This window comes from Schistocerca cancellata, chromosome 1 (assembly GCF_023864275.1).
Source record: "Schistocerca cancellata isolate TAMUIC-IGC-003103 chromosome 1, iqSchCanc2.1, whole genome shotgun sequence".
NCBI classification, from domain to species: domain Eukaryota; kingdom Metazoa; phylum Arthropoda; class Insecta; order Orthoptera; family Acrididae; genus Schistocerca; species Schistocerca cancellata.
Window position 1 is genome coordinate 1,170,680,748 of NC_064626.1, and position 24,820 is coordinate 1,170,705,567.

Consider the following 24,820-nt stretch of genomic DNA (forward strand, 5'->3'; position numbering starts at 1 on the left):
TCCGGTGAACCAGCCAGTCTGTGGATAGTTTTTAGGCGGTTTTCCATCTGCCTCAACGAATGCGGGCTAGTTCCCCTTATTCCGCCTCAGTTACACTATGTCGGTGATTGCTGCGCAAACAAGTTCTCCATGTACGCGTACACCACCATTACTCTACCACGCAAACATAGGGGTTACACTCGTCTGGTGTGAGACATTCCCTGGGGAGGCCACCAGGGGCCGAACCGCACAATAACCCTGGGTTCGGTGTGGGGCGGCGGAGGGGTGAAGTGGACTGCGGTAGTCGTCATGGGGTTGTGGACCACTACGGCTACGGCGGGTACGGAGCCTCATCATCGTTTCTAGGTCTCCGGTTAACATACAATACAATACATACAATCGATAGACCAACGTGCACTGGATGCTACGTGCTTTGTGAAAGGTTTTTTCTCCTCCAGAATATGATTTTGGTGCCCCCCCCCCCCTCCCTAATAGATCCAGGCCCGCTGCGCATGCGTGAATCTGGCATCTTGGATGCGGCAGTAAAATTTTTCCTGGTTGCATCTAGCTTCTTGTTGCGACTGCTTACACAGCCATACTTCTGTAGCCAGAAACGGGAGAAGGTACTACACATGCGCGACTCAACTGTGCATGCACTTCAGCCCACTCGTAACTGCTAAAACGAATCTAATGTAAACAGTTGTGACGTCACGCTCATCGGAGGCAATTTGTTGTTATGAAGCATTGTACAGTCTTCCTAAAGCCTTTGACACATTTTGCTGTTGGCAAACCCTTGTATGAGCACTGTGTTTAGTTGTTGTATATGGTACATTTCCTTTGCAATTTATGGTTTATTTTCATTTTGTTTTCTTGTTCACGTTTTATTGTTGCAGTATTATTCTGCAGCAGCGGGACTCAGTAATATCCTTTGTTAGAGTATTGATTCTTACCAGTCAAAATTACACGAATTTAATTGAAAACTAAAACAATGAAAAATTCCCGGAATTCTAAAAAATTCCCGGGATTTTCCCGGTTTTCTCCCAGATGAAAAAATTCCCGGATTTTTCCCGGATCTCCCGGTTGTCCCAGGTTGTATACACCCTGGATCCCTTACTCAGAGATAAACACATTTTGCCTCGCACAGGTCAATGACAGGCAGAACCGACTGTCAAGTGCTGCGAGTGCTAAATGAGTGAATGTGATAGTAGTCTGGGCACAGCCATTGGTCAGTGAACATATCACAGTTGGAATGGCGGGACAAAGTATCCTGTGATTCAGTACTGGCTGAAAGTATCCCCACAGCTATGGGTTGACCCTCAGTAAAACACCACACAGAATCGCAACCAGTAACATTACTGACCACTGTTCAACATTTTACAGTGTGTCAAATATTCATGTTCATGACAATCGTGATGGCCACTGGTTGGAGTGCAGTGAGGATTGTGTGTGTTAACCATTGTTATAGTGTGTGACAGTTTATAAAAGTACTAACCTGTGATGAGATTAACTGTAATCAGAAATGTAAGACGAAAGTAGTGTCTGCCTCAAATCGTGTCTAATCAAAATATATCACTCAAATAGTGTAAAATATCTTGGCATCGGTTATTGAAAAAAATCCTTTTCATTCTGTTTAACACTGCTGAGGAGCAGCATCCTAATTAGAAACAATTCCCATAGCAACTAAACCCAATTAGCACTTATGTATTAGGTCACATCCACATCAAAATTAAATTTAGGTTGAAATTTAATCAGGAGTGTTTCAAGCTGTAATCACATAATGGAGCAAGTGAACAAACTGTCAATTCTGCTTTTGTATGTGGAGGAGATGAGGTCTAGACAGGAAATACACCAGAATTTGAAAGTTACATTAGTCAAATCAGTGGAACTGGCTAACATGCAGCTTCATGGCGACTGCAGGGAGCACTATTTATAGCATGTGAGATGTTCCCAATGCTTCCTGTTAGGGCATGGTGCCCCATGTGCAGAATCAGCATTGGTAGACTGTTTTACGTGCCTTCATTATGACTATACTGCTAGGCAGTGTACAGAATCTAGGTAGTGGATGACGAGGCACAGAGTATTAGTTGTTATTTTGTCATTGGAAGTGTGTGACTAGTTTGAACTAATTGTGTGTTGTACCTTATTGTGTGTGGGTAGTAAAGATTCTATGACTGCATAGTTTGGGACACAGGGTTTTGTACAGCAGGATGCAATGCAGGTTTCACTTAATGAAGTGGAATGGCCAAGAGTAGACAAGACAGAGTTACAGAGGTGAATCATTGTTAAGGATGAGCAGTTACCATTAGCCGGTCAGTCCGATCTTCAGATAGCTCATTAGAGACTAGACACAAGTTTGGATAGGATAAGGATGGGAAAGGAAATGAGCACTAGTCTTTCCAAATGAAACATACCAACATTTGCTTTAATCAATTTAGGGGTACTACAGGAAACCTAGGTTTGCATGACCAGTCAGGTCTGAATCTACTAATCCTGAATGGGAATTCAGAGTCTTATCCACTGTGTCGCCCTGCTCAATCTCAGAGAATATGTACTGTCAAGAGAACATTTTTTCTGTTCTACATTTCACTGAGGGAACTGGATATCCATGCTACATTTCATAAGCCTAAATTAAATAATGTACAATAAATGCTCAGGGGTGGAACCTGATTGTTTCATCTCAATACCCCACTTACATCCTCTCTCACCTTTGGATTTAGGTGTACAGTTTCAGCATACTTGCAATCCAGGTGTCTCAGCCAAGAGTCTGTTCTCTATATGCAAAATGATCCCTTATCACTATGACTCCAGTCATTAAAACCTGCAACATATTGCAACACTCCCCCCCCCCCCCCCCCACCCTCCCCCACACACAAACACTCATTCATTCTCCTCTAATAGGACATTTGTGATTCCTTGATGTGTCATAATGTGTTCTATCAACTGATCTCTTCTTTTAATCAAGTTAGGCCACATATTTCTTGTCTCCCAGTTTTTGTTCAGTGCCTATTCATTAATCATGTGATCTACACATCTAATCTTCCCCATTCTTCTGTAGCGCCACATTTCAAAATCCTCTATTTTCTTCATGTATAAACTGTTTGTTATCCATGTTTCACTTCCATATATGGTTGTACTCCAGGCAAATACTTTCAAGAAAGACTTCCTAACACTCAGATCTATATACGATGTTAAGAAATGTCTCTTCTTCAGAAATGTTTTTCTTGCCATTGACAGTCTACATTTTATATCCTCTCTACTTCAGCCATCAGTTACTTTGCTGCCCAAATAGCACAACTCATCTACTACTTTCATAGTCTCATTTTCTAATCTGATTCCCTCAGCATCACCTGATTTAATTTGACTGCATTCCATTATCTTTGTTTTTGCTTTTCTTGATGTTCATCTTACATCCTTGTTTCAAGACACTGTCTACTGCATTCAACTGAGCTTCCAAACCCTCTGCTGTCACTGATAGAATTACAAATTTTTCTTTGGTTTCCTTTACTGCATTCCTAGTGTACAGACTGAGTAACGTTGGGGATAGGCTACAACCCTGTCTCACTTCCTTGTCCACCACTGCTTCCCTTTCATGTACCTCAACTCTTGTAACTGCCACCTGATTTCTGTGAAAGTTATAAATAGCCTTTCACTCCCTATATTTTACCCCTGCTACAACAGAATTTCAAAGAGTGTTCCAGTTAACCATTTCAAAAGCCTTCTCCAAGTCTACAAGTGCCATTAATGTAAATCTGCCTTCCTTTAATCGATAATTCAAGAGAAGTTGTAGGGTCAGCATTGCCTTGGGTGTTCCTGCATTTCTTCAGAATCTAAATTGATCTTCCCTGAGATTTGCTTCTACTAGTTTCTCCATTCTTCTTTAAAGAATTTGTGTTAGTATTTTGTAACCATGACTTATTAAACTGACAGTTCGGTAATAAATCACACCTGTCAGTACATGCTTTTTTTCGGAACTGGACTTATTATTTTCTTCTCCCATCCTTACCTGGCCAAATTGCCACTGATGGCCATCTTATCTTTGCCTCCAAAAGCTTGTGATTTTGTATCTTTCAACACTGCGAGAACAAAATACAAAACAAAAACCGCATATAACAACATTTGACATTTTAGTTAGCATGACATCTTACTTTAGTATTAGCAACAATGTAGGAAAAAAAGTATTGCTACTTACATTAAGTTGCAGACAGGTAAAATTAAAACACACTTAAGCAAAGCTTTCAGCCATAGCCTTCACCAGCAAAGAGAAACAAAAAAATACACACCATTCATACACACAAGCAAGCATACCCCACACACAAAAGACTGCTCAGGCCGGAATGCTGTAGCAATCTATCTTTTCCTATAGTGTTGATATTCCTTTGTGGAGTTTCCATTGTTAGCATTATCAGCTTATTTGTCTAAGGTCCATTTTAAAATGAAAATCCTACTTATTAGTTGTACTTTCTTTCATGAATTGTAAGAGTGTCTCTCAGAATGAAGCAGCTGAAAGAATCAGCCAGTCATTATCAAACATGAAGTTTCACTTTTGAAAATGCAATCACAAGTACACAGAGATAATTTTAATTAAAATAATTATTTGAGTATTCTGTGGCAGCAGCATGGAATTTTTGACTCCAATATCAGATAAAAAAAATCAGATATTGTTACTTACCAATGGGTCTAAATTTTGCAGCACTCTTAAATATCAACAGGATATTTTCTGAGAATTGCCCATTTTCTTCATATATCACTGACATTAAGGAGTTAAGAGCCTCTTGACTAAAGATTGTGTGTGGGCAAGAATTCACAAGTTCCTGCCAGAAATATAAGAAGTATGCTGTTAGACAGATAAAAAAATAAAGAGAATTTTACAGTCAAGCCAGAACTGATTATGTACTCCTTTTTTACAGCTGATCATGAAAACTTGGAGTAAAATATGATTTTCTTTTTAAAATTCAACAAAAGGCATTTACAGATGAAGTTTACTATCATAAACAGATACAAATTAAGATATGAATGTGTCTGAAAACTCATAAATTGAGGATATAGCTACACATACATAGCTGGGAACACACAAAAAATAGGTTTATAACATGGGAAGGTAACTCCGAAACCAGGTTCAGAGGACAGCACGATGCTGATCAGCTGTGGCGTCATCCTTTGCCATAGGGTGTCACACAGACACAGTATGGAGGAACATGGGGCCAGCACACAGTTCTCATGACTGTTGTCGGCTTTCCAAACTTTGGGTTCACTACTTCTTAATCAAATAGCTCCTCAATCAGCGTCATGACTGGTCCCTGTTCCAGTCCTCCCACCACGGAATATTCCTTGGCAACATCGGCAATTGAGTCCGGGGCCTCTGCACAGCCATCAGCCATGTTGACCAGTTAGCTAAAGTGCCAGACATTGTTTGGCATAGAATTACACATTTTTTGTGTTTGTGTGTTCCATATTTATTCCTTTTCATCTTTATTTGTCAGAAGCTATTACATATTCCATTATTGCAGTAAATGGTTTGCCTCTTTTAACTATTCAGAATTGCCATGACGCCCTTATTTTCTGTGCTTGTGCAAAAACTGAGCATTGTAAGAAGAAGAAGAAGAAGAAAAAAAAAACCACATCCTAACAATCATAGATGAAGCTCCCTCTTGCCATGATACATAAAAACTTGTCTATGGCACTTTTGAAGAGAGAGCTTATGGAATACTTGATCCACAACTACGAGAATAACAAGTGGGATTTAGCAAGGGAAGGTCTTCCACAGAACAAATACTAAATCTAAAGAATACAAATGAGGATAATCAGAAACTTGAAATATGTGATAACTTTTACGATTTTAAAAAGGCCTATGACTCAATTGATAGAAATGCATTCATCAACAATACAATACAATACAACATCATAAAGGAATTTTGACTCAATAGTAAAACAACAGAAGTAGTTAAAGGAACTTTAACAAACACAACATCTAAAGTAAAAGCCTATCAAAATCTTTTCAAATCAAATCAGGATGGTTTGTTAGCTCTGCATTTCAACTGTGTATTACAGAAGGTAGTGACAAAATGTAGGAAATCTATCCATACTAAAGGTGTTCAACTAGGAAGAAACCCAAATACAATCACCACAGACTGTCTAGCTTTTGCTGATGATGCAGCATTAATTACCAACTCATTGGATAATGCCAAGAAACAAATCACAGAACTACAGAAATAAGCAGGAAACATAGGACTAACAATTACATTTGAAAAAACACAGTTCATGACAATTATCAAAGATGTCTGGCCCCCCTCTACCCCCCCCCCCCCACCCCCCAAAAAAAAGAAACTTAAAATTCATAACAGAATATCCAAAACAAACTGTTTTAAAAACCAGGAACTACAGACTCACTCAAATGACTGAGTGCTTTCTGCAGAAGAGACTGCTTTTGTTGAATTTCAAGGTCTGTGAAGCAAATAGAGACATCTAAATTCAGCATCCCAAAAGGAAATGCTCACTCCTATACTCCTTAGAATCTACACTAATAATTAGTGATGCCCACTTAAGTAACTACACTGATCACACCACATTTAATATGCAAGTGTGTAGAATAATATTAAGCAACACCATTAGCTGTTACTAGAAATGATTGCTCTTTTAGTACCATCCTCCTTGGGATATTTTTGTTAATGTTTGTGACATCCTGTAAGTTATAGTATGCTTCTGACATGACAAATAAATTCTGCAAACAAATAAGCACTTGACAGATCATTTATTTTATATGTATGTATACACCACTCCGTACTTCATTGTTAAGGAGAAGTATGTTCTTTCCATAACTGTTTAGTTTACAACCAGGATTTTCTAATGTAGTTCTAGTAATATGTCTCCAAGTTGACAGGGTTTTCATTAAAAAAGATGGATAGAAAATGATGAAAATACAACACATACCTGTACAAAGAGCAATGAATCCTTTATTTTACTGCAGATCTCAGCATCAAGCCCATTTTCAGAAAAAACTGCGTCTGCAATGCATTTTATCAGCATCTGTGAAAACAAAATGAATTAATTGTGGAGCTCACAGCTCAGTGCAAGCCTCCCTAACTGACAACACACAGGCAGCTGGCACATCTAGTTAGTATTGGACCACTGTAACAGATTTACTTTTTCTGCATGATTTAATTGTTTTTCATTAGTAGGTGTAGAAGTGTCAAAGAATTATCTTCATTATTGTTATCAGTTGTGTACATGATGAATGGAATGTGAATTGTGTAGTTAACTAACTAAACATGTGAACGCACATGCTAACATGCAAATTTAGGTGTGAAAAACTTTAGTAGTTTGTCCCACAGGAGGAGGACATACTTAGTAACTATTAAAACTAGGGCCAACTAGCAAAGGTTGGAGAAATAGAAAATACACCAAAAGTTATCGCAAACCATGCAACTTCATAATATTCTAAACAGAAATCTTGGGATAGGTACAGGGAATAAGAGTGGGAGGGAGAGGGAGAGGGAGGGAGGGAGAGAGAGAGAGAGAGAGAGAGAGAGAGAGAGAGAGAGAGAGAGAGAAAGGGTAAGGAGAGGGAGGGTAAGGAAAGGGATTGGAAGGAAAGGGAGGCTAAGGAAAGAGATTTGAAGGAAAGGGAGGGTAAGAAGGAAGGGGAGGGTGAGGAAATGGATTGGAAGGAAAGGGACTGGAAGGAAAGGGATTAGAAGGAAATGGAGGGTGAGGAAAGGGATTTGGAGAGGGGAGTGTCCCAGAGAGGGGAGTGTCCCCGAGAGGGGAGTGTCCCCGAGAGGGGGGTGTCCCCAAGGGGAGGGGGGACGGGACAAAGGGGACCTGAGAGGGGTGGGCCACGAGAGGGGTGGGCCACGAGGAGAGTGGGCCACGAGGAGGGTGCGGTTGGAGACGAGGAGGGTGGGGTGGAACACGAGGAGGGTGGGGTGGAACACGAGGAGGGTGGAGGGGAACACGAGGAGGGTGGGATGGGCCACGAGGTTGCTGGGGTGGGCCACGAGGATGCTTGGGTGGGCCACGAGATGGGTGGGGTGGGCCACGAGATGGGTGGGGTAGGCCACGAGGAGGGTGGAGTGGGCCATGAGGAGGGTGGGGTAGGCCACGAGCAGGGTGGGGTAGGCCACGAGGAGTGGGGGCCATGAGGAGCGGGGAGCACAAGGAGCGGAGGCCACGAGAGGGTGGGCCACGAGACGGTGGGCCATGAAAGGGTGGGCCAGACGGCGCACCAGAGGGGGTGCAAGAGGGGGGCATGAGAGGAGGCGCAGGGGGGATGGCCCAGCGGGTGGAGGGAGGGGCTGGGGTGGGCAGGGGAGGGAGAGGCCTGGGAAGGGAGGCGAGGGGCCTGGGAGGGGTGGCAAGGGGTTTGGGAGGGGAGGAGAGGCGAGGGGCCTGGGAGTGGAGGCGTGGGGTTTGGGAGGGGAGGGGAGGGGAGGTGAGGAGCCTGGGAGGGGAGGGGAGGTGAGGAGCCAGGGAGTGGCGGCGAGGGGTTGGGAAAGGGAGGGGAGGGAGGGTCCGGGGAGGGGAGGGGTGAGGCGTCAGGGAGGGGAGGAGAGAGAGGGTATGAGGAGGAAGGAGCTGGGGAGGGGAGAGGAATTGCTGGGGAGGGGAGGGAAGGAGGCCAGAGTGGGGACAGGAGGGTCAGGGGGTGGGGTGTATCTGGTTAGGGGCTAGAGGAGGGTCAGGTGAGGGGAGGGGACGGAAAGGGCCAGTGTGGGGAGGGGCCGGTGGAGGAAGGGGCCAGCGAGGGGAAAGACCGGTGTGGGGAAAGTCCGGTGTGGTGAGGGTCCAGCGTGGGTAGTGGCCTGCGAGGGGAGGAGCTGGCGTGGGGTAGGGAGGGGCCGTCGAAAGGAGGGGAGCTGCCACCAGGGGACGGGAGGGGCCACTGAGGGGAGGGGAGAGGCCGCCGAGTGATAGGCCCCAGAGGGGGGGCCGCCTAGGGAGAGGAGCGGCCGCCGAGGGGAGGAGGGAGGGGCCGGCGAGGGGAGGGGCCGGTGAAGGAAGGGGCCAGCGAGGGGAGGGGCCGGTGAAGGAAGGGGCCAGCGAGGGGAGAGGCCGGTGTGGGGAAAGTCTGGTGTGGTGAGGGTCCGGCGTGGGTAGTGGCCTGCGAGAGGAGGAGCCAGCGTGGGGAAGGGAGGGGCCATCGAAAGGAGGGGAGGGGCCACCAGGGGAGGGGAGGGGCCACTGAGGGGAGGGGAGGGGCCGCCGAGGGGTTGGGCCCCAGAGGGGGGGCCGCCTAGGGAGAGGAGCGGCCACCGAGGGGAGGAGGGAGGGGCCGGCAAGGGGAGGAGGAAGGGGTGTGCGAGGGGTGTGGCCGGCGATGGGATGGGAGTAACCGGCAAGGGAGGGGAGGGTCTGGGGAGGGGAGCAGCTGGTGAGGGGAGGGGAGAGAAGGTGCTGAGGCGGGGAGGGAAGGAGGCCAGCGAGAGGATAAGAGGGTCAGGTGGAGGGGAGGGTCCAGGGAGGGTCCGGCGAGCCTAGGGGTGGGTCAGGCGAAGTGAGGCGACAGGAGGGGCCGGCGAGGGGAAGGGCCGGCGAGGGGAGGGGCCGGCGAGGGGAGGGGCCGGCGAGGGGAGGGGCCGGCGAGGGGAGGGACCGCCGATTGGAGGAGCCGCCGAGGGGAGGAGCCGCCGAGGGGAGGAGCCGCCGAGGGGAGGAGCCGCCGAGGGGAGGTGCCGCCGAGGGGAGGCGCCGCCGAGGGGAGGCGCCGCCGAGGGGAGGCACTGCCGAGGGGTGGCACTGCCGAGGGGAGGGGAGGGGCCGCCGCAGGGAGGGGCCGCCGCGGGCGTGGTGTGGGCCGCATCGACAGGGGCAGGGGCTGCCGTGAGGGGGTGTGGGTGTGGGCCACGGCGGCGGCATAGGGGCCGGCGCGGGGGGAGGAGAAGTCCGCCATGGTGGGGGAGGGGTAGAAACGTTGGGGGGGAGGGGCAGCCGTGGTAATGGGAGGGGCAGCCAAGGGGATGGGGAGCGGCCGCAGACGGGAGGGAGGGGCCTGCGAGGGAGGGGAGTGACCGTCGAAGGACAGGGAGTGGGCAGCGGGGGGAGGGGCCAGCGAGGGGAGGGGCCAGTTAGGTGATGGGCCGGTTAGGTGAGGGGCCGGTTCGGGGAGGGGCCGGCAAGGGGAAGGGCTGTCGAGTGGAGGGGCCAGCAGTGCTGGTATAGGACATGGCTGTTTTCACAAGTGGCCTGGTCTTTGACAGTACAGGATAAGCCTGTGACAGCACTGGAAATAGAATTGCTGGATGGGTGGGTGGATGGGGCAGGTCTTTCACCTGCGTCCTACACGGGGATATGATTCCTGTTGCAAGAGGTTGGGATTGGTAGGGGCATAGGGATGGACTAGGATGTTGTGGAGATTGGTTTGGTGACAGAACACAAACTTAGGAAGGATGGGAAGGATCTTGGGTTGGATGTGTCTCATTTCAGGGGATGATGATAGGTAATCGAAGCCTGGCAAAGGATGTGTTTCGATGGTTCCAGTCTGGGATGGTATTGAGTGATACAGGGGGCACTCCTTTGTAGCTGGTTCTTGGGGTGGTGGGAGGATTGAATGTGTGATGGGACATGGCACAGAAGATCTGTTTGCAGACTATGTCTGGGAGATAGTGCCTGTCTGTGACGGCTCTGGTGAGACCATCATACTGAGGAAGGGAATTCTTGTCACTGCAGATTCACCGTCCCCGGGTGGCTATGCTGTATGGGTGGGGCTTTTTTGTGTAGAACTGATGACAGCTGTCTAAATGCAGGTGCTGTTGGTGGTTGGTGGATTTAATGTGGACAGAGGGGTGGTTGGAGCCATCAGAGAGGAGGAAGTCAACATTGAGGAAGGTGGCACACTTAGCCAACGAGGGCCAGGTGATGCAGATGGCAGAGAAGATGTTGAGGTTGTGAAGAAATGAAGAAAGGGTGTCTTCGCCCCAAGTCCAGATCATGAAGATGTCATCAATGAACCCTGCACCAGAATAGGGTTTGGCATTTTGGGAAGCTAGGTAGGTCTCCTCCAGTTGGTTCATGAATAGGTTGGCATAGGGGAGTGCCATGTTTGTGCCCATTGCTGTGCGATGGATATGGTTGTATTGCTTCCCTCCAAACAAGTAGGAGTTATGGCTGGTTGTTTGAGTGGCTGGTCGGTTTAAGGATTAACCTACAAGGTCATCAGTACCTCCTACCCGGTACAGGCAAGGCAGCAAAACCATGCACCAAAGGAGGACTTAGTGAGTGAAACTCAAGGAAAGAAAACCCCAAGATAAAGGAATAAGGAAGAAAAAAAGGGGGAAAGAAGGGAGGCAAGAGAGATTCTTTGTCCAGGGAGTAGCTGGAGGCCCTCAAAGGGGACATACCTCCCACCACTTATCAGAGGCACCTCTCCCAACAATACACACCAAAGACTAGTGACACGGACAGGGTGAGAGAACAGAAGAAGATCACCAAATGTCACAGAACACGTGAGAAAGGGAAGAAGAGCAAACAAACGTGTAGGGCAAGAGGTGGGTCAGACCACCAGGCCCAGATAGCGATTGTCTGGTCCGGGTAGAGGAGACAATGGGCCATTCTGCCAACCCCTATAAGGGACAAGGCCTTAGAGAGAGTGATGAAATGATGATGAATAAACTGTAAAACCATGTTAGCCCCTAAGGCATCATCTGCTAACACTACGGGTAGCGAGTCACGAAGACTAAGAGTCTGCCACAGGTAGGCTACGTCAGGAGTGTCCAGCAAAATGTGAGCCATCACCAAATGGGCACCACAATGACAATGGGCCAGATCCTTGTGACATACCAGGTGTACCGGTATGAAATGAGCGTTTTTTTTTTTTTTTGTGAAAATGAAACACTAATTTGAATTGAAAAGTAAAAACATTTTATTCAAAGTACTGACCATTGCTTTCTATGCATTTTGACCACCTTTCTGGCAATTTGTGGACACCACACCAATAGAAGTCTTCGTGTTTTGAAGCAAACCAATCAGACACCCAATTTTCGACTTCTTTGTAGAAATTGAAGTGTTCTTCAGCCAATGTGTGTCCTATTGATGAAAACAAATGGTAGTCGGAAGGGGCCAAGTCTGGTGAATACAGCGAGTGGGGTAGCAGCTCCCAGCCAAGTGTTTTGCTTGTATCCTGAACCAGTTTTGCTTTGTGTGCAGGTGCATTGTCGTGTAAAAAAATTACTCTGCCATATCCTCTGGCCCATTCTGGTCTTTTTTCGATCAATGCGTAGTTCAAATTGATCATCTGTTGTCTGTAGCAATTAGTATTCACAGTTTCACCAGGTTTTAGAAGCTCATGATACACCACACCTTTCTGATCCCACCAAACACAGAGCATTGTCTTCTAGCCAAATCGATCTGGTTTTGCAGTCGATGTTGATGGTTGTCCCAGATTAACCCAGGTTTTTTCCCATTTAGGATTCTTAAAATAAATCAATTTTTCATCACCAGTAACAATCGATGCAAAACTGATTTTCTTTCATGTCTTTGAAGCAAAATTTGACAAATGGTATTTCGGTTTTCCATCTGTCTTTCATTAAATTCATGTGGCACCCATTTTCCACACTTTTGGTTCTTTCCCATAGCTTTCAAACTGTCAGCAATTGTTTGTTGTGCAACATTTAGCATTGCTGCCATTTGCTTCTGACTCAAAGTATCATCTTCATCCAATATTGCTTGCAATTCGGCGTCTTCGAACTTTTTTGGTGGTCTTCCACGTTCTTCATTTCTTACATCAAAATCATTATTTCTGCACTGTTGAAACCATCTTTTGCATGTTGCTTCTGATAGAGCATGATCACCATATGCCTCGACAAGCATTTGATGCCACTCTGCAGCACTTTTTTTCAAATGAAAACAAAAAATTAATGCTTTTCGCAAATCATCACTTTCTGGTACAAAATTCGACATTGTTAGCACGATGAAAACATATGATGTTTGTTCCATGACTTGATGTATACTAAATATCTTTGACAGATGTCATACCAACCAAACAAAAAAAAATTAAGGCTTGTCCACAACAAATGTTCCCTATCGACACATTTGTATCTTAACACTCATTTCATACTGGTACACGTGGTAGGAGATGACCATGAGTCAGCCAAGTAGGGCCAACGTGAAATCAGAAAAGGACGATGGAGTCCTCATGGAAGGCTTGCATGGAGGACATTCACTAATTCGTGGTCTCCTTTATCACCCGTAGTTTGTTCCGTGAAGTCAGAGTATGCCATTCTGCATTCCAAAGCCTTAGAACTTGACAGCGTGATACTGATCGGAGGTCCAGTGAAAGAATACCAATCTCAAGAGGCGGCTTGCCAACAGCCAATTTGACCAGCCTGCTCTTTACTCAGGATCCTAACGTGACCCAGTATCCAGACAATGACCACCAGGTGTCCACATCGTTTGAGGTCAAAAAGGGATTCCTGGATAGTCAGAACCAAGGGATGGCAAAGATAACACTGGTCAAGAGTCTATAAGCTGCTCAAGGAGTCACTACAAACCTTGAAGGACTCACCAGTGCAAGAAATGATATGCTGAAGAGCAAGAGAGATGGCTACCAACTCCGCAGTGAAAACACTGCAACCATCCAGCAAGAAGCAGAGGTCACTGCATCCTGCATGAACATATGCAAAGCCACTGAGTCATTAGTAGAGACTAATTCTGAATGTCAAAATGCACTGACAATGGAGAAGAATTGGCGGCAGAGGACCTCAGGTGGAGCCAAATCTTTCGGACCTTGTGATAGGTCAAGATGGAGCTGTTAACAGGCGAAGCACCACAGAGGTGTACATGAGTATGTCCAGAGAATACGTGGTAGAGGGGAAAGCTGGAGTTTTGAAAAAAGGGACAAGATGCGTATGGCAATCATAACCCAAGACCTGGACCAGCTTTATGGCAGGTGGAGCTCTGTATCTCCAAAGAGAAGATGCTAGTTTGAGTGATCTGGGGAGCAGCAGATGCATGACACGTAAGTGATAAGCTGTTGTTGCCACACATAAGTGATAAGCTGTTGTTGCCACACATAAGTGATAAGCTGTTGTTGCCACAGAACCCACAACAGTGGGAACCCTGCATCTGCTAGGAGTCTGATCACAGGGCTCGTCCAAAAGGCACTAGTTGCCAGCTATACCCCACAATGGTGTATCGGGGTGTATCGAGTCCAGCATCTGCAACTTAGAAGGTGATGTCAAGCCGTACGCGACACCCCTCATAATCTAGGTGGGACCGGACCAACACCTTATAGAGCAGTAGCAGAATAGAGATGCCTGTGTCCCAGTTGGTATTGCTGGGGTATCAAAGAGCACTGATTGAGGTGTGACCAACACGTCTGCTTTAGTTGATGAAGATGGGGAAGTCATGTCAACCAGGCATCAAAGACCAATCCCAAAAAATGATGAGAGTCCATCACATTTAGGGGCTGGCCATCAGGGTACAGACCCAGATGACGATGAGCTGTACGGCAACAACAGAAATGTGTAATGCAGGTCTTGATAGCCAAAAATTAGCTGTCATGAATAAGAGCCCAGGATTGCACTCTATGTATTGCTCACTGCTGTCTGTGTTCAGCAATGGTCAACAAAAAGGAACAAAATTAAATACAAAAGTCATCAGCATACACAGAGGGCACCACCATAGGTCCCACAGCTGCCACCAGACCATTGATAGCCAGTAAAAAATGAGAGGGACACTCAAAACAGAACCATGCTGCACCCCGTTCTCCTGCATATGGGAGGTGCTACAGGAGGCACCAATCTGCACCTGAAAACTGCAATATGAAAGAAAGTTCTGGATAAAAATCTGGAGCAGATCACAGGGCAAAAGCCGTTCAGATAGTAGACTCCTGGTGGACTAAATTATCTGCAGTATAGAGGCCTCAGTGAAAACCACCCTGGGTTGAAGCTAAAAGGTCTCAGGATTCAAGGATACAATACACTCATCGACTCCATACACTCAAGTAACTTGCAGAGGGCTTGATTAAACTGATCAGATGACAGCTGTCAATCTGATGAGAAGCAGATTACCAATTTCAAAACTAGAATAATGACACTTTTCGCCACTGGAGAGGAAATTTCCCCTTGCTCCAGAGACAGCTGAAAAGGACAAATATATGACATTGGCTAGCGACAGATAAGTGTTGAAGAATTTGGTTGTGCACACAGGGTTTAGTCAAGGATCCATGCCAAGGCAGAGAGCCAGGGTACTGGTGAATTCCCACTCACTAGAGTCGTTATAAGACTCTAGGCAACGGGCAACAAAAGATAAAGGAAGTTGTTCCAGATGGTGTTTGAGAAAACGAAAACGGAACGCAGGCATACAGTGGACTAGTGACATTATACTGAGTGCGCTATCCGAAAATTACCTCGAGCAATTAAACAGAGAACCGACTCGTGGAGATAACATCTTGGACCTACTGATAACAAACAGACCCGAACTTTTCGACTCTGTAAGTGCAGAACAGGGAATCAGTGATCATAAGGCCGTTGCAGCATCCCTGAATATAGAAGTTAATAGGAATATAAAAAAGGGAGGAAGGTTTATCTGTTTATCAAGAGTAATAGAAGGCAGATTTCAGACTACCTAACAGATCAAAACGAAAATTTCTGTTCCGACACTGACAATGTTGAGTGTTTATGGAAAAAGTTCAAGGCAATCGTAAAATGTGTTTTAGACAGGTACGTGCCGAGTAGAACTGTGAGGGACGGGAAAAACCCACCGTGGTACAACAACAAAGTTAGGAAACTACTGCGAAAGCAAAGAGAGCTTCACTCCAAGTTTAAACGCAGCCAAAACCTCTCAGACAAACAGAAGCTAAACGATGTCAAAGTTAGCGTAAGGAGGGCTATGCGTGAAGCGTTCAGTGAATTCGAAAGTAAAGTACTAGGTACCGACTTCACAGAAAATCCTAGGAAGTTCTGGTCTTACGTTAAATCAGTAAGTGGCTCAAAACATCATGTCCAGACACTCCGGGATGATGATGGCATTGAAACAGAGGATGACAAGCATAAAGCTGAAATACTAAACACCTTTTTCCAAAGCTGTTTCCCAGAGGAAGACCGCACTGCAGTTCCTTCTCTAAATCCTCGCACAAACGAAAAAATGGCTGACATCGAAATAAGTGTCCAAGGAATAGAAAAGCAACTGGAATCACTCAACAGAGGAAAGTCCACTGGACCTGACGGGATACCAATTCGATTCTACACAGAGTACGCGAAAGAACTTGCCCCCCTTCTAACAGCCGTGTACCGCAAGTCTCTAGAGGAACAGAAGGTTCCAAATGATTGGAAAAGAGCACAGGTAGTCCCAGTCTTCAAGAAGGGTCGTCGAGCAGATGCGCAAAACTATAGACCTATATCTCTGACGTCGATCTGTTGTAGAATTTTAGAACATGTGTTTTGCTCGAGTATCATGTCGTTTTTGGAAACTCAAAATCTACTATGTAGGAATCAACATGGATTCCGGAAAAAGCGATCGTGTGAGACCCAACACGCTTTATTTGTTCATGAGACCCAGAAAATATTAGATACAGGCTCCCAGGTAGATGCTATTTTTCTTGACTTCCGGAAGACGTTTGATACAGTTCCGCACTGTCGCCTGATAAACAAAGTAAGAGCCTACGGAATATCAGACCAGCTGTGTGGCTGGATTGAAGAGTTTTTAGCAAACAGAACACAGCATGTTGTTATCAACAGAGAGACGTCTACAGACATTAAAGTAACCTCTGGCGTGCCACAGGGGAGTGTTATGGGACCATTGCTTTGCACCATATATATAAATGACCTAGTAGATAGTGTCGGAAGTTCCATGCGGCTTTTCGCGGATGATGCTGTAGTATACAGAGAAGTTGCAGCATTAGAAAATTGTAGCAAAATGCAGGAAGATCTGCAGCGGATAAGCACTTGGTGCAGGGAGTGGCAACTGACCCTTAACATAGACAAATGTAATGTATTGCGAATACATAGAAAGAAGGATCCTTTATTGTATGATTATATGATAGCAGAACAAACACTGGTAGCAGTTACTTCTGTAAAATATCTGGGAGTATGCGTGCGGAACAATTTGAAGTGGAATGATCATATAAAATTAATTGTTGGTAAGGCGGGTACCAGGTTGAGATTCATTGGGAGGGTCCTTAGAAAATGTAGTCCATCAACAAAGGAGGTGGCTTACAAAACACTTGTTCGACCTATACTTGAGTATTGCTCATCAGTGTGGGATCCGTACCAGATCGGGTTGACGGAGGAGATAGAGAAGATCCAAAGAAGAGAAGCGCGTTTCGTCACAGGGTTATTTGGTAACCGTGATAGCGTTACGGAGATGTTTAACAAACTCAAGTGGCAGACTCTGCAAGAGAGGCGCTCTGCATCGCGGAGTAGCTTGCTCGCCAGGTTTCGAGAGGGTGCATTTCTGGATGAGGTATCGAATATATTGCTTCCCCCTACTTATACCTCCCGAGGAGATCACGAATGTAAAATTAGAGAGATTAGAGCACGCACTGAGGCTTTCAGACAGTCGTTCTTCCCGCGAACCATACGCGACTGGAACAGGAAAGGGAGGTAATGACAGTGGCACGTAAAGTGCCCTCCGCCACACACCGTTGGGTGGCTTGCAGAGTATAAATGTAGATGTAGATGTAAAAATGAGGCCTCGGAAAAATTTCAAGCAAAACAGTCAGTAACAGAGACCAGGCTCGTGAGGATAACACCATTCAGTAAAATCCCTTGTAAGCTTATAGGAAGATGGCAATCAAAAATGCGCATGATATTTGCCCATACATGCAAAGAGGGAGTATATGGCACTATAGCAGTGACATATTGTTCCCAGCAAATCTGTTTCTGGCATTTAATTAGATAATGGGCCCGAGCATGAAGCTGTTTAAAGGAGGTGGTCAAGAGATGAATGCTGTTTATGGCATTCAAGGGCACGACAGTGGTCTTTAATAGCTGCAGCAATTTCGAGGGCCCATCACGGGACAGTCTTCTGTCCGAGAAATCTTAAGTAACAGGGTTTGCTGAAGTACTTGCTGAAAGGATGGCGTCAGTCAAACTCTGTAGAAACTTACCAATCTCACTGTGTGAAGGAATGGATGGGATGGCAGCCAAGGAAAAGGCATCCACATTGATAAAGGCCCGTCTGGAAGGGCAGCCAGGCATGGGATTCTGAAGAAAAGGTAAGACAATCGAAAAATAACTGCTGTCACACAAATCATCATGAACGCCAAATTAACAGAGGGAAAGAATTCAGGGCTACAAATGGAAAGATCAATGGCCGAGAACATGCCGTGTACCACACTAAAGTGTGTGGGAGCTCCAGTGTTGAGGAAGCAGAGTTCATGCCCTGCCTGCAGGACTTCAACAATCCTTTTCCAGACAGTAGTTGCAGTACTGCACCACAAAGGGTTATGGTGTCAAAATCCCCAAGGAGAAGGAAGGGAGGAAGGAACTGTTTAAGGAGGGCAAAAAGAGGAAGAATCATAGGAGGTGGGTCTTGGGAAGGGGGGGGGGGTGTAGATAAAGCTTGTATATTGTTACTGCATATCTAAAAGGACCCAAACAGCCACTGCTCCCAGTGAGGTTGGAAGATGAATCCAGGAACTAATTATGTCTGTATGGACCAACATACAGACACCACCAGAGGTTTACAATGGGGTGACCCCATTCTGACAGAAGGCTTGGGAACCATAAATAGTTGGTGAATGAGTGTCCTCGAAATGAGAATGCTGCAATATAACACAAGCTACAGAACAGAGAGAAAGAGGAGATGGCAATTCTGAAAGGCAATGATAGTATACATTAAAGTTCCATTGGAGGGGAGAGCACAAGAGAACAGTTGGTCACGGACAGGAAAAATGTCCACTGTGCCAAGTCACCCCCATGAAGCATGGACCTTGCCATTGGTGGGGAGGCTTGCGTGTCTCAGCGATACAGATGGCTGTACAGTAGATGCAACCACAACGGAGGGGTATCTGTTGAGAGGCCAGACAAACATGTGGTTCCTCAAGAGCGGCAGCAGCCTTTTCAGTAGTTGCAGGGGCAAAAGTCTGGATGATTGACTGATCTGGCCTTGTAACACTAACCAAAACGGCCTTGCCGTGCTGGTACTGCGAACAGCTGAAAGCAAGGGGAAACTACGGCTGTAATTCTTGCCGAGGGCATGCAGCTTTACTGTATGGTTAAATGATGATGGCGTCCTCTTGGGTAAAATATTCCGGAGGTAAAATAGTCCCCCATCCGGATCTCCGGGCGGGGACTACTCAAGAGGATGTCGTTATCAGGAGAAAGAAAACTGGCGTTCTACGGATCGGAGCGTGGAATGTCAGATCCCTTAATCGGGCAAGTAGGTTAGAAAATTTAAAAAGGGAAATGGGTAGGTTAAAGTTATATAGTGGGAATTAGTGAATTTCGGTGGCAGGAGGAACAAGACTTTTGGTCAGGTGAATATAGGGTTATAAATACAAAATCAAATAGGAGTAATGCAGGAGTAGGTTTAATAATGAATAAGCTAAAAAAATAGGAGTGCGGGTAAGCTACTACAAACAGCATAGTGAACGCACTATTGTGGCCAAGATAGACACGAAGCCCACGCCTACTACAGTAGCACAAGTTTATATGCCAACTAGCTCTGCAGATGACGAAGAAATTGATGAAATGTATGATGAAATAAAAGAATTTACTCAGATAGTGAAGGGAGACGAAAATTTAATAGTCATGGGTGACTGGAATTCGAGTGTAGGAAAAGGGAGAGAAGGAAACGTAGTAGGTGAATATGGATTGGGGCTAAGAAATGGAAAAGGAAGCTGCCTGGTAGAATTTTGCACAGAGCATAACTTAATCATAGCTAACACTTGGTTCAAGAATCATGAAAGAAGGTTGCATACATGGATGAATCCTGGAGACACTAGAAGGTATCAGATAGATTATATAATGGTAAGACAGAGATTTAGGAACCAGGTTTTAAATTAAAGACATTTCCAGGGGCAGATGTGGACTCTGACCACAATCTATTGGTTATGAACCGTAGGTTAAAACTGAAGAAACTGCAAAAAGGTGGGAATTTAAGGAGATGGAACCTGGATAAACTGACTAAACCAGAGGTTGTACAGAGTTTCAGGGAGAGCATAAGGGAACAATTGACAGGAATGGGGGAAAGAAATACAGTAGAAGAAGAATGGCAGGGTGTCTACGTGGACAAGAAAAAAAAATTCCCGGATTTTTCCCGGATTTCCCAGTTAAAAACACAATTTCTCCCGGATGAAATTGCGTATAAAGCGGGTGAAAATACATCCGGGTTAAGTAACAGTATACTTTCCCTCGGAGCTATAAAACGTATCAGTCCTTTGAATCGTAAAGGTCTTATACCGGCGGAGGACGTCCCACCACTTTAGGAAACGAAATCCTGGAAAAACAATGCGTTTGGAAAGTTGTTTGATGCGAGACAATTATTTTCGTATTGCGAAAGTATTTACACAAATTCCACAAATTACAGCACGGTAGCTTCCGAAACTCTAAAATAGAGATTGCGTTGAGTGATGCACTTTTGTCAGCGAGTCATAGCTCATGTCACGTGACCTCGCTAGCGAATGACGGCAGTTATTCAGAGCACGAGGCCTACGAGAAAGACAGGCCACGGCGCCTACGAGAAAGACAGGCCGCGGCGCGTACATTACGAAGTTAGCCGAGCTCGCTCAACTCAGCCAAGTGCGTTTCTACACCCGTTAACTCGTAAGCAGATGTGTATGTACGAACGAGAATTGCACCGTCTATTGGCATCCACTGTTATTAGTCCTACAATGATAGGAAGTCCGTAGGCCTACTAACAGGCTCTAATTTGGCAATTAAAATCGTGCCAAAATGATTATCAGTTGCGTAGAAAAGTCGAAGTGTTCTGGCATGAAGAGACTTGTGACATTGCTCAGTAATACATTATGCACATTTTTTTGAAGGTCAATTACACTTTTTGGCATCGATTGCATAATTTTTTATCTATGAAAGAACAACATTAAACATGAAAACTAACCTGAAGCTCGGTCTTTTTTTAGCGTTACATGTTAAGTCATATCAAATACAAATGTGCCAGTAAAATTTTAAATAGTGGCATAAATGACTTATCTTCTGGGCTCCACATTTTTCAAATAGCTGATCCTCAAAGTGTTACGTTTTGAATGAAAGTTATAAAGCCCTGTTATTTAAGAAATTCACTGCACATTCTCACACGTAACATAAATCATCTTGCATGGAAATTTACTTTGAAAGTAACGCATCTCAAGCCACTATTCGTAATATTTTCTGGTGATTGTTAGAAATTTAAACAGTTGTGACGTCACGCACATCGAATGCACGTTAGTTGTTACGGACGTACTGCATAATCTTCGACCTTAAAGCCTTTGACACTTTTCGGTGTCGGCAAACTGGTCTGTGCATTGTGTAAATTACCCATTTTCTATCCAACTAAACTTTTATTTTGGTGTTATTCTCTGATTTATGTTTCATTGCTGCAGTATTATTCAGCAGTAGTGGACTGAAGTTCTTTGTCAGCGTATCTGATCTTACACGTCAAACCTACAAAACTAACTGAAATCTAAAACAATGAAAAATCCCGGAATTCTAAAAAATTCCCGGGTTTTTCCCGGATTTGTCCCGGATGAAAAAATTCCCGGGTTTTTCCCGGATCTCCCGGATGTCCCGGGCCGTATACACCCTGAATGGATAGCTCTGCAGGACGAAGGAGTGAAGGCAGCAGAGAATCAAGTAGGTAAAAAGACGAGGGCTAGTAGAAATCCTTGGGTAACATAAGAAATATTGAATTTAATTGACGAAAGGAGAAAATATAAAAATGCAGTAAATGAAGCAGGCAAGAAGGAATACAAACGTCTCAAAAATGAGATCGACAGGAAGTGCAAAATGGCTAAGCAGGGATGGCTAGAGGACAAATGTAAGGATGTAGAGGCTTATCTCACTAGGGGTAAGATAGATACTGCCTACAGGAAAATTAAAGAGACCTTTGGAGATAAGAGAACCACTTGTATGAATATCAAGAGCTCAGATGGAAACCCAGTTCTAAGCAAAGAAGGGAAAGGAGAAAGGTGGAAGGAGTATATAGAGGGTCTATATAAGGGCAATGTACTTGAGGACAATATTATGGAAATGGAAGAAGATGTACATGAAGATGAAATGGGAGATACGATACTGCGTGAAGAGTTTGACAGAGCACTGAAAGAGCTGAGTCGAAACAAGGCCCCGGGAGTAGACAACATTCCATTGGAACTACTGACGGCTTCGGGAGAGCCAGTCCTGACAAAACTCTACCATCTGGTGAGCAAGATGTATGAGACAGACGAAATACCCTCAGACTTCAAGAAGAATATAATAATTCCAATCCCAAAGAAAGCTGGTGTTGACAGATGTGAAAATTACCGAACTATCAGTTTAATAAGACACAGCTGCAAAATACTAACGCGAATTCTTTACAGACGAATGGAAAAACTAGTAGAAGCCGACCTCGGGGAAGATCAGTTTGGATTCCGCAGAAATGTTGGAACCCGTGAGGCAATACTGACCCTACGACTTATCTTAGAAAATAGATTAAGGAAAGGCAAACCTACATTTCTAGCATTTGTAGACTTAGAGAAAGCTTTCGACAATGTTGACTGGAATACTCTTTTTCAAATTCTAAAGGTGGCAGGGGTAAAATACAGGGAGCAAAAGGCTATTTACAATCTGTACAGAAACCAGATGGCAGCTATAAGAGTCTAGGGGCATGAAAGGGAAGCAGCGGTTGGGAAGGGAGTGAGACAGGGTTGTAGCCTGACCCCGATGTTATTCAATCTGTATATTGAGCAAGCAGTAAAGGAAACAAAAGAAAAATTCGAAGTAGGTATTAAAATCCATGGAGAAGAAATAAAAACGTTGAGGTTCACCAATGACATTGTAATTCTGTCAGAGACAGCAAAGGACTTGGAAGAGCAGTTGAAGGGAATGGACAGCATCTTGAAAGGAGGATATAAGATGAACATTAACAGAAGCAAAACGAGGATAATGGAATGTAGTCGAATTAAGTCGGGTGATGTTGAGGGTGTTAGATTAGGAAATGAGACACTTAAAGTAGTAAAGGAGTTTTGCTATTTGGGGAGCAAAATAACTGATGATGGTCGAAATAGAGAGGATATAAAATGTAGACTGGCAATGGCAAGGAAAGCGTTTCTGAAGAAGAGAAATTTGTTAACATCGAGTATAGATTTAAGTGTCAGGAAGTCATTTCTGAAAGTATTTGTATGGAGTGTAGCCATGTATAGAAGTGAAACATGGAGGATAAATAGTTTGGACAAGAGAATAGAAGCTTTCAAAATGTGGTGCTACAGAAGAATGCTGAAGATTAGATGGGTAGATCACATAACTAATGAGGAGGTAGTGAATAGAATTGGCGAGAAGAGGAATATGTGGCACAACTTGACAAAAAGAAGGGACCAGTTAGTAGGACATGTTCTGAGGCATCAAGGGATCACAAATTTAGCATTGGAGGGCAGTGTGGAGGGTAAAAATCGTAGAGGGAGACCAAGCGATGAATACACTAAGCAGATTCAGAAGGATGTAGGTTGTAGTACGTACTGGGACATGAAGAAGCTTGCATAGGATAGAGTAGCATGGAGAGCTGCATCAAACCAGTCTCAGAACTGAAGACAACAACAACAACAACAACAACAACAACAACGTGCCAGGTCAGTGACCAACAGCGGTAAAGACAGAGTGACATCCATCAAAGCAAGCTCAGACCCTGACTGTGAGGGAGGGTGCAACACCCCCTGGTAAGTTGAAGATCTAAGCCTCTTCTTGTTCTTCTCCTCCTCCTTCTTCTCTTTCTCCTCTGCATGGCAAAAGAACATGTGGTTGGGGACTGCTACTTACCGTAAAGAAGACATGTCGAGTTGCAACAGGCACAATAAAAAAATACTTACTTAAAGTTTTCAGCCACAGCCTTTATCCTTAAAACACACACACACACACAAAAAAAAAAGCAAGCAAGCATACTAATATATCCGCCGTCCATGGATGGGAAAATCTCAGAGAGTGAGTTATAGCATTTTTATTTAAACTAAAGTCTTTCTTCAAAATTTACATAACAATATTCGTGAGGTAGGACTGATCCTCCAAGCCTACCAATAACTAAATCAGAGATTCTTCCTAACATAAACTGTCTGTAGTATCCATCAACTTCACCAAAACAAGCCCCGGGCATCTCGTGGAGAGTGGCGCGGAGTCCACGTTGCCGTCACCTGTGTCCCAGGGCTAGTAGAAGCCCTGCGAGGATGGCTCCGGTACGCTGGCGGCGGTGGACGATGATGCGGCGGCTACGATGACACCAGTGGGCCCGCTCGGCATGAACTGCCTCTCCAGGATCCTCTGCCAGCCTAAATACTGCTTGGCGCATGGATATGGCTGGCTCTATTTGCAGTCACGTGTCGAGCGGAAGGAAAAAGGTCCGCAGCTGTAGCGACCTCTTGCGGCGCCGTGGACGCCTCCTGGTGGTCTCTGGGAAGCGTCTATGTTTCCGGGACAACCGGCCAGGTTGACTCCTACTCGGTCCGGGGCCTGCTGTACCGGTCTGCTTCGCGGGAAGCGAGAGTTGCAGGTGCTTAGTCTGGACACAGTACATACCTCACGCACACATGACTGCCAACTCCAGCATCTCGGGCTGGAGTCGGCAGTCGTGTGTGTGTGAGGTGTGCTTGCTTGCTTGTGTTTGTGAATGATGTGTGTGTCTCTCTTAGGGGTGAAGGCTGTGGCTGAAAGTTTTATGTAAGTCTGTCTTATTGTGCCTGTCGGCAAAACTGACAAACAGAAAAATGATAATTTTAAACACAGTGAGC

General features: G+C 45.2%; 1 protein-coding gene across 1 annotated transcript in view; it reads right to left on the minus strand.

Moving 5' to 3' along the window:
- The window catches only part of LOC126140073 (uncharacterized), a 52,872-nt gene that overhangs the window by 24,009 nt on the left and 4,043 nt on the right, over nt 1–24,820 (minus strand). Inside the window, exons 2-3 of the mRNA XM_049915232.1 lie at nt 6,907–7,002; nt 4,649–4,790 (exon numbers count right to left, since the gene is read on the minus strand). Coding sequence (XP_049771189.1) covers nt 4,649–4,790; nt 6,907–7,002 — 238 coding nt within the window. The remainder of the gene's footprint in view (nt 1–4,648; nt 4,791–6,906; nt 7,003–24,820) is intronic.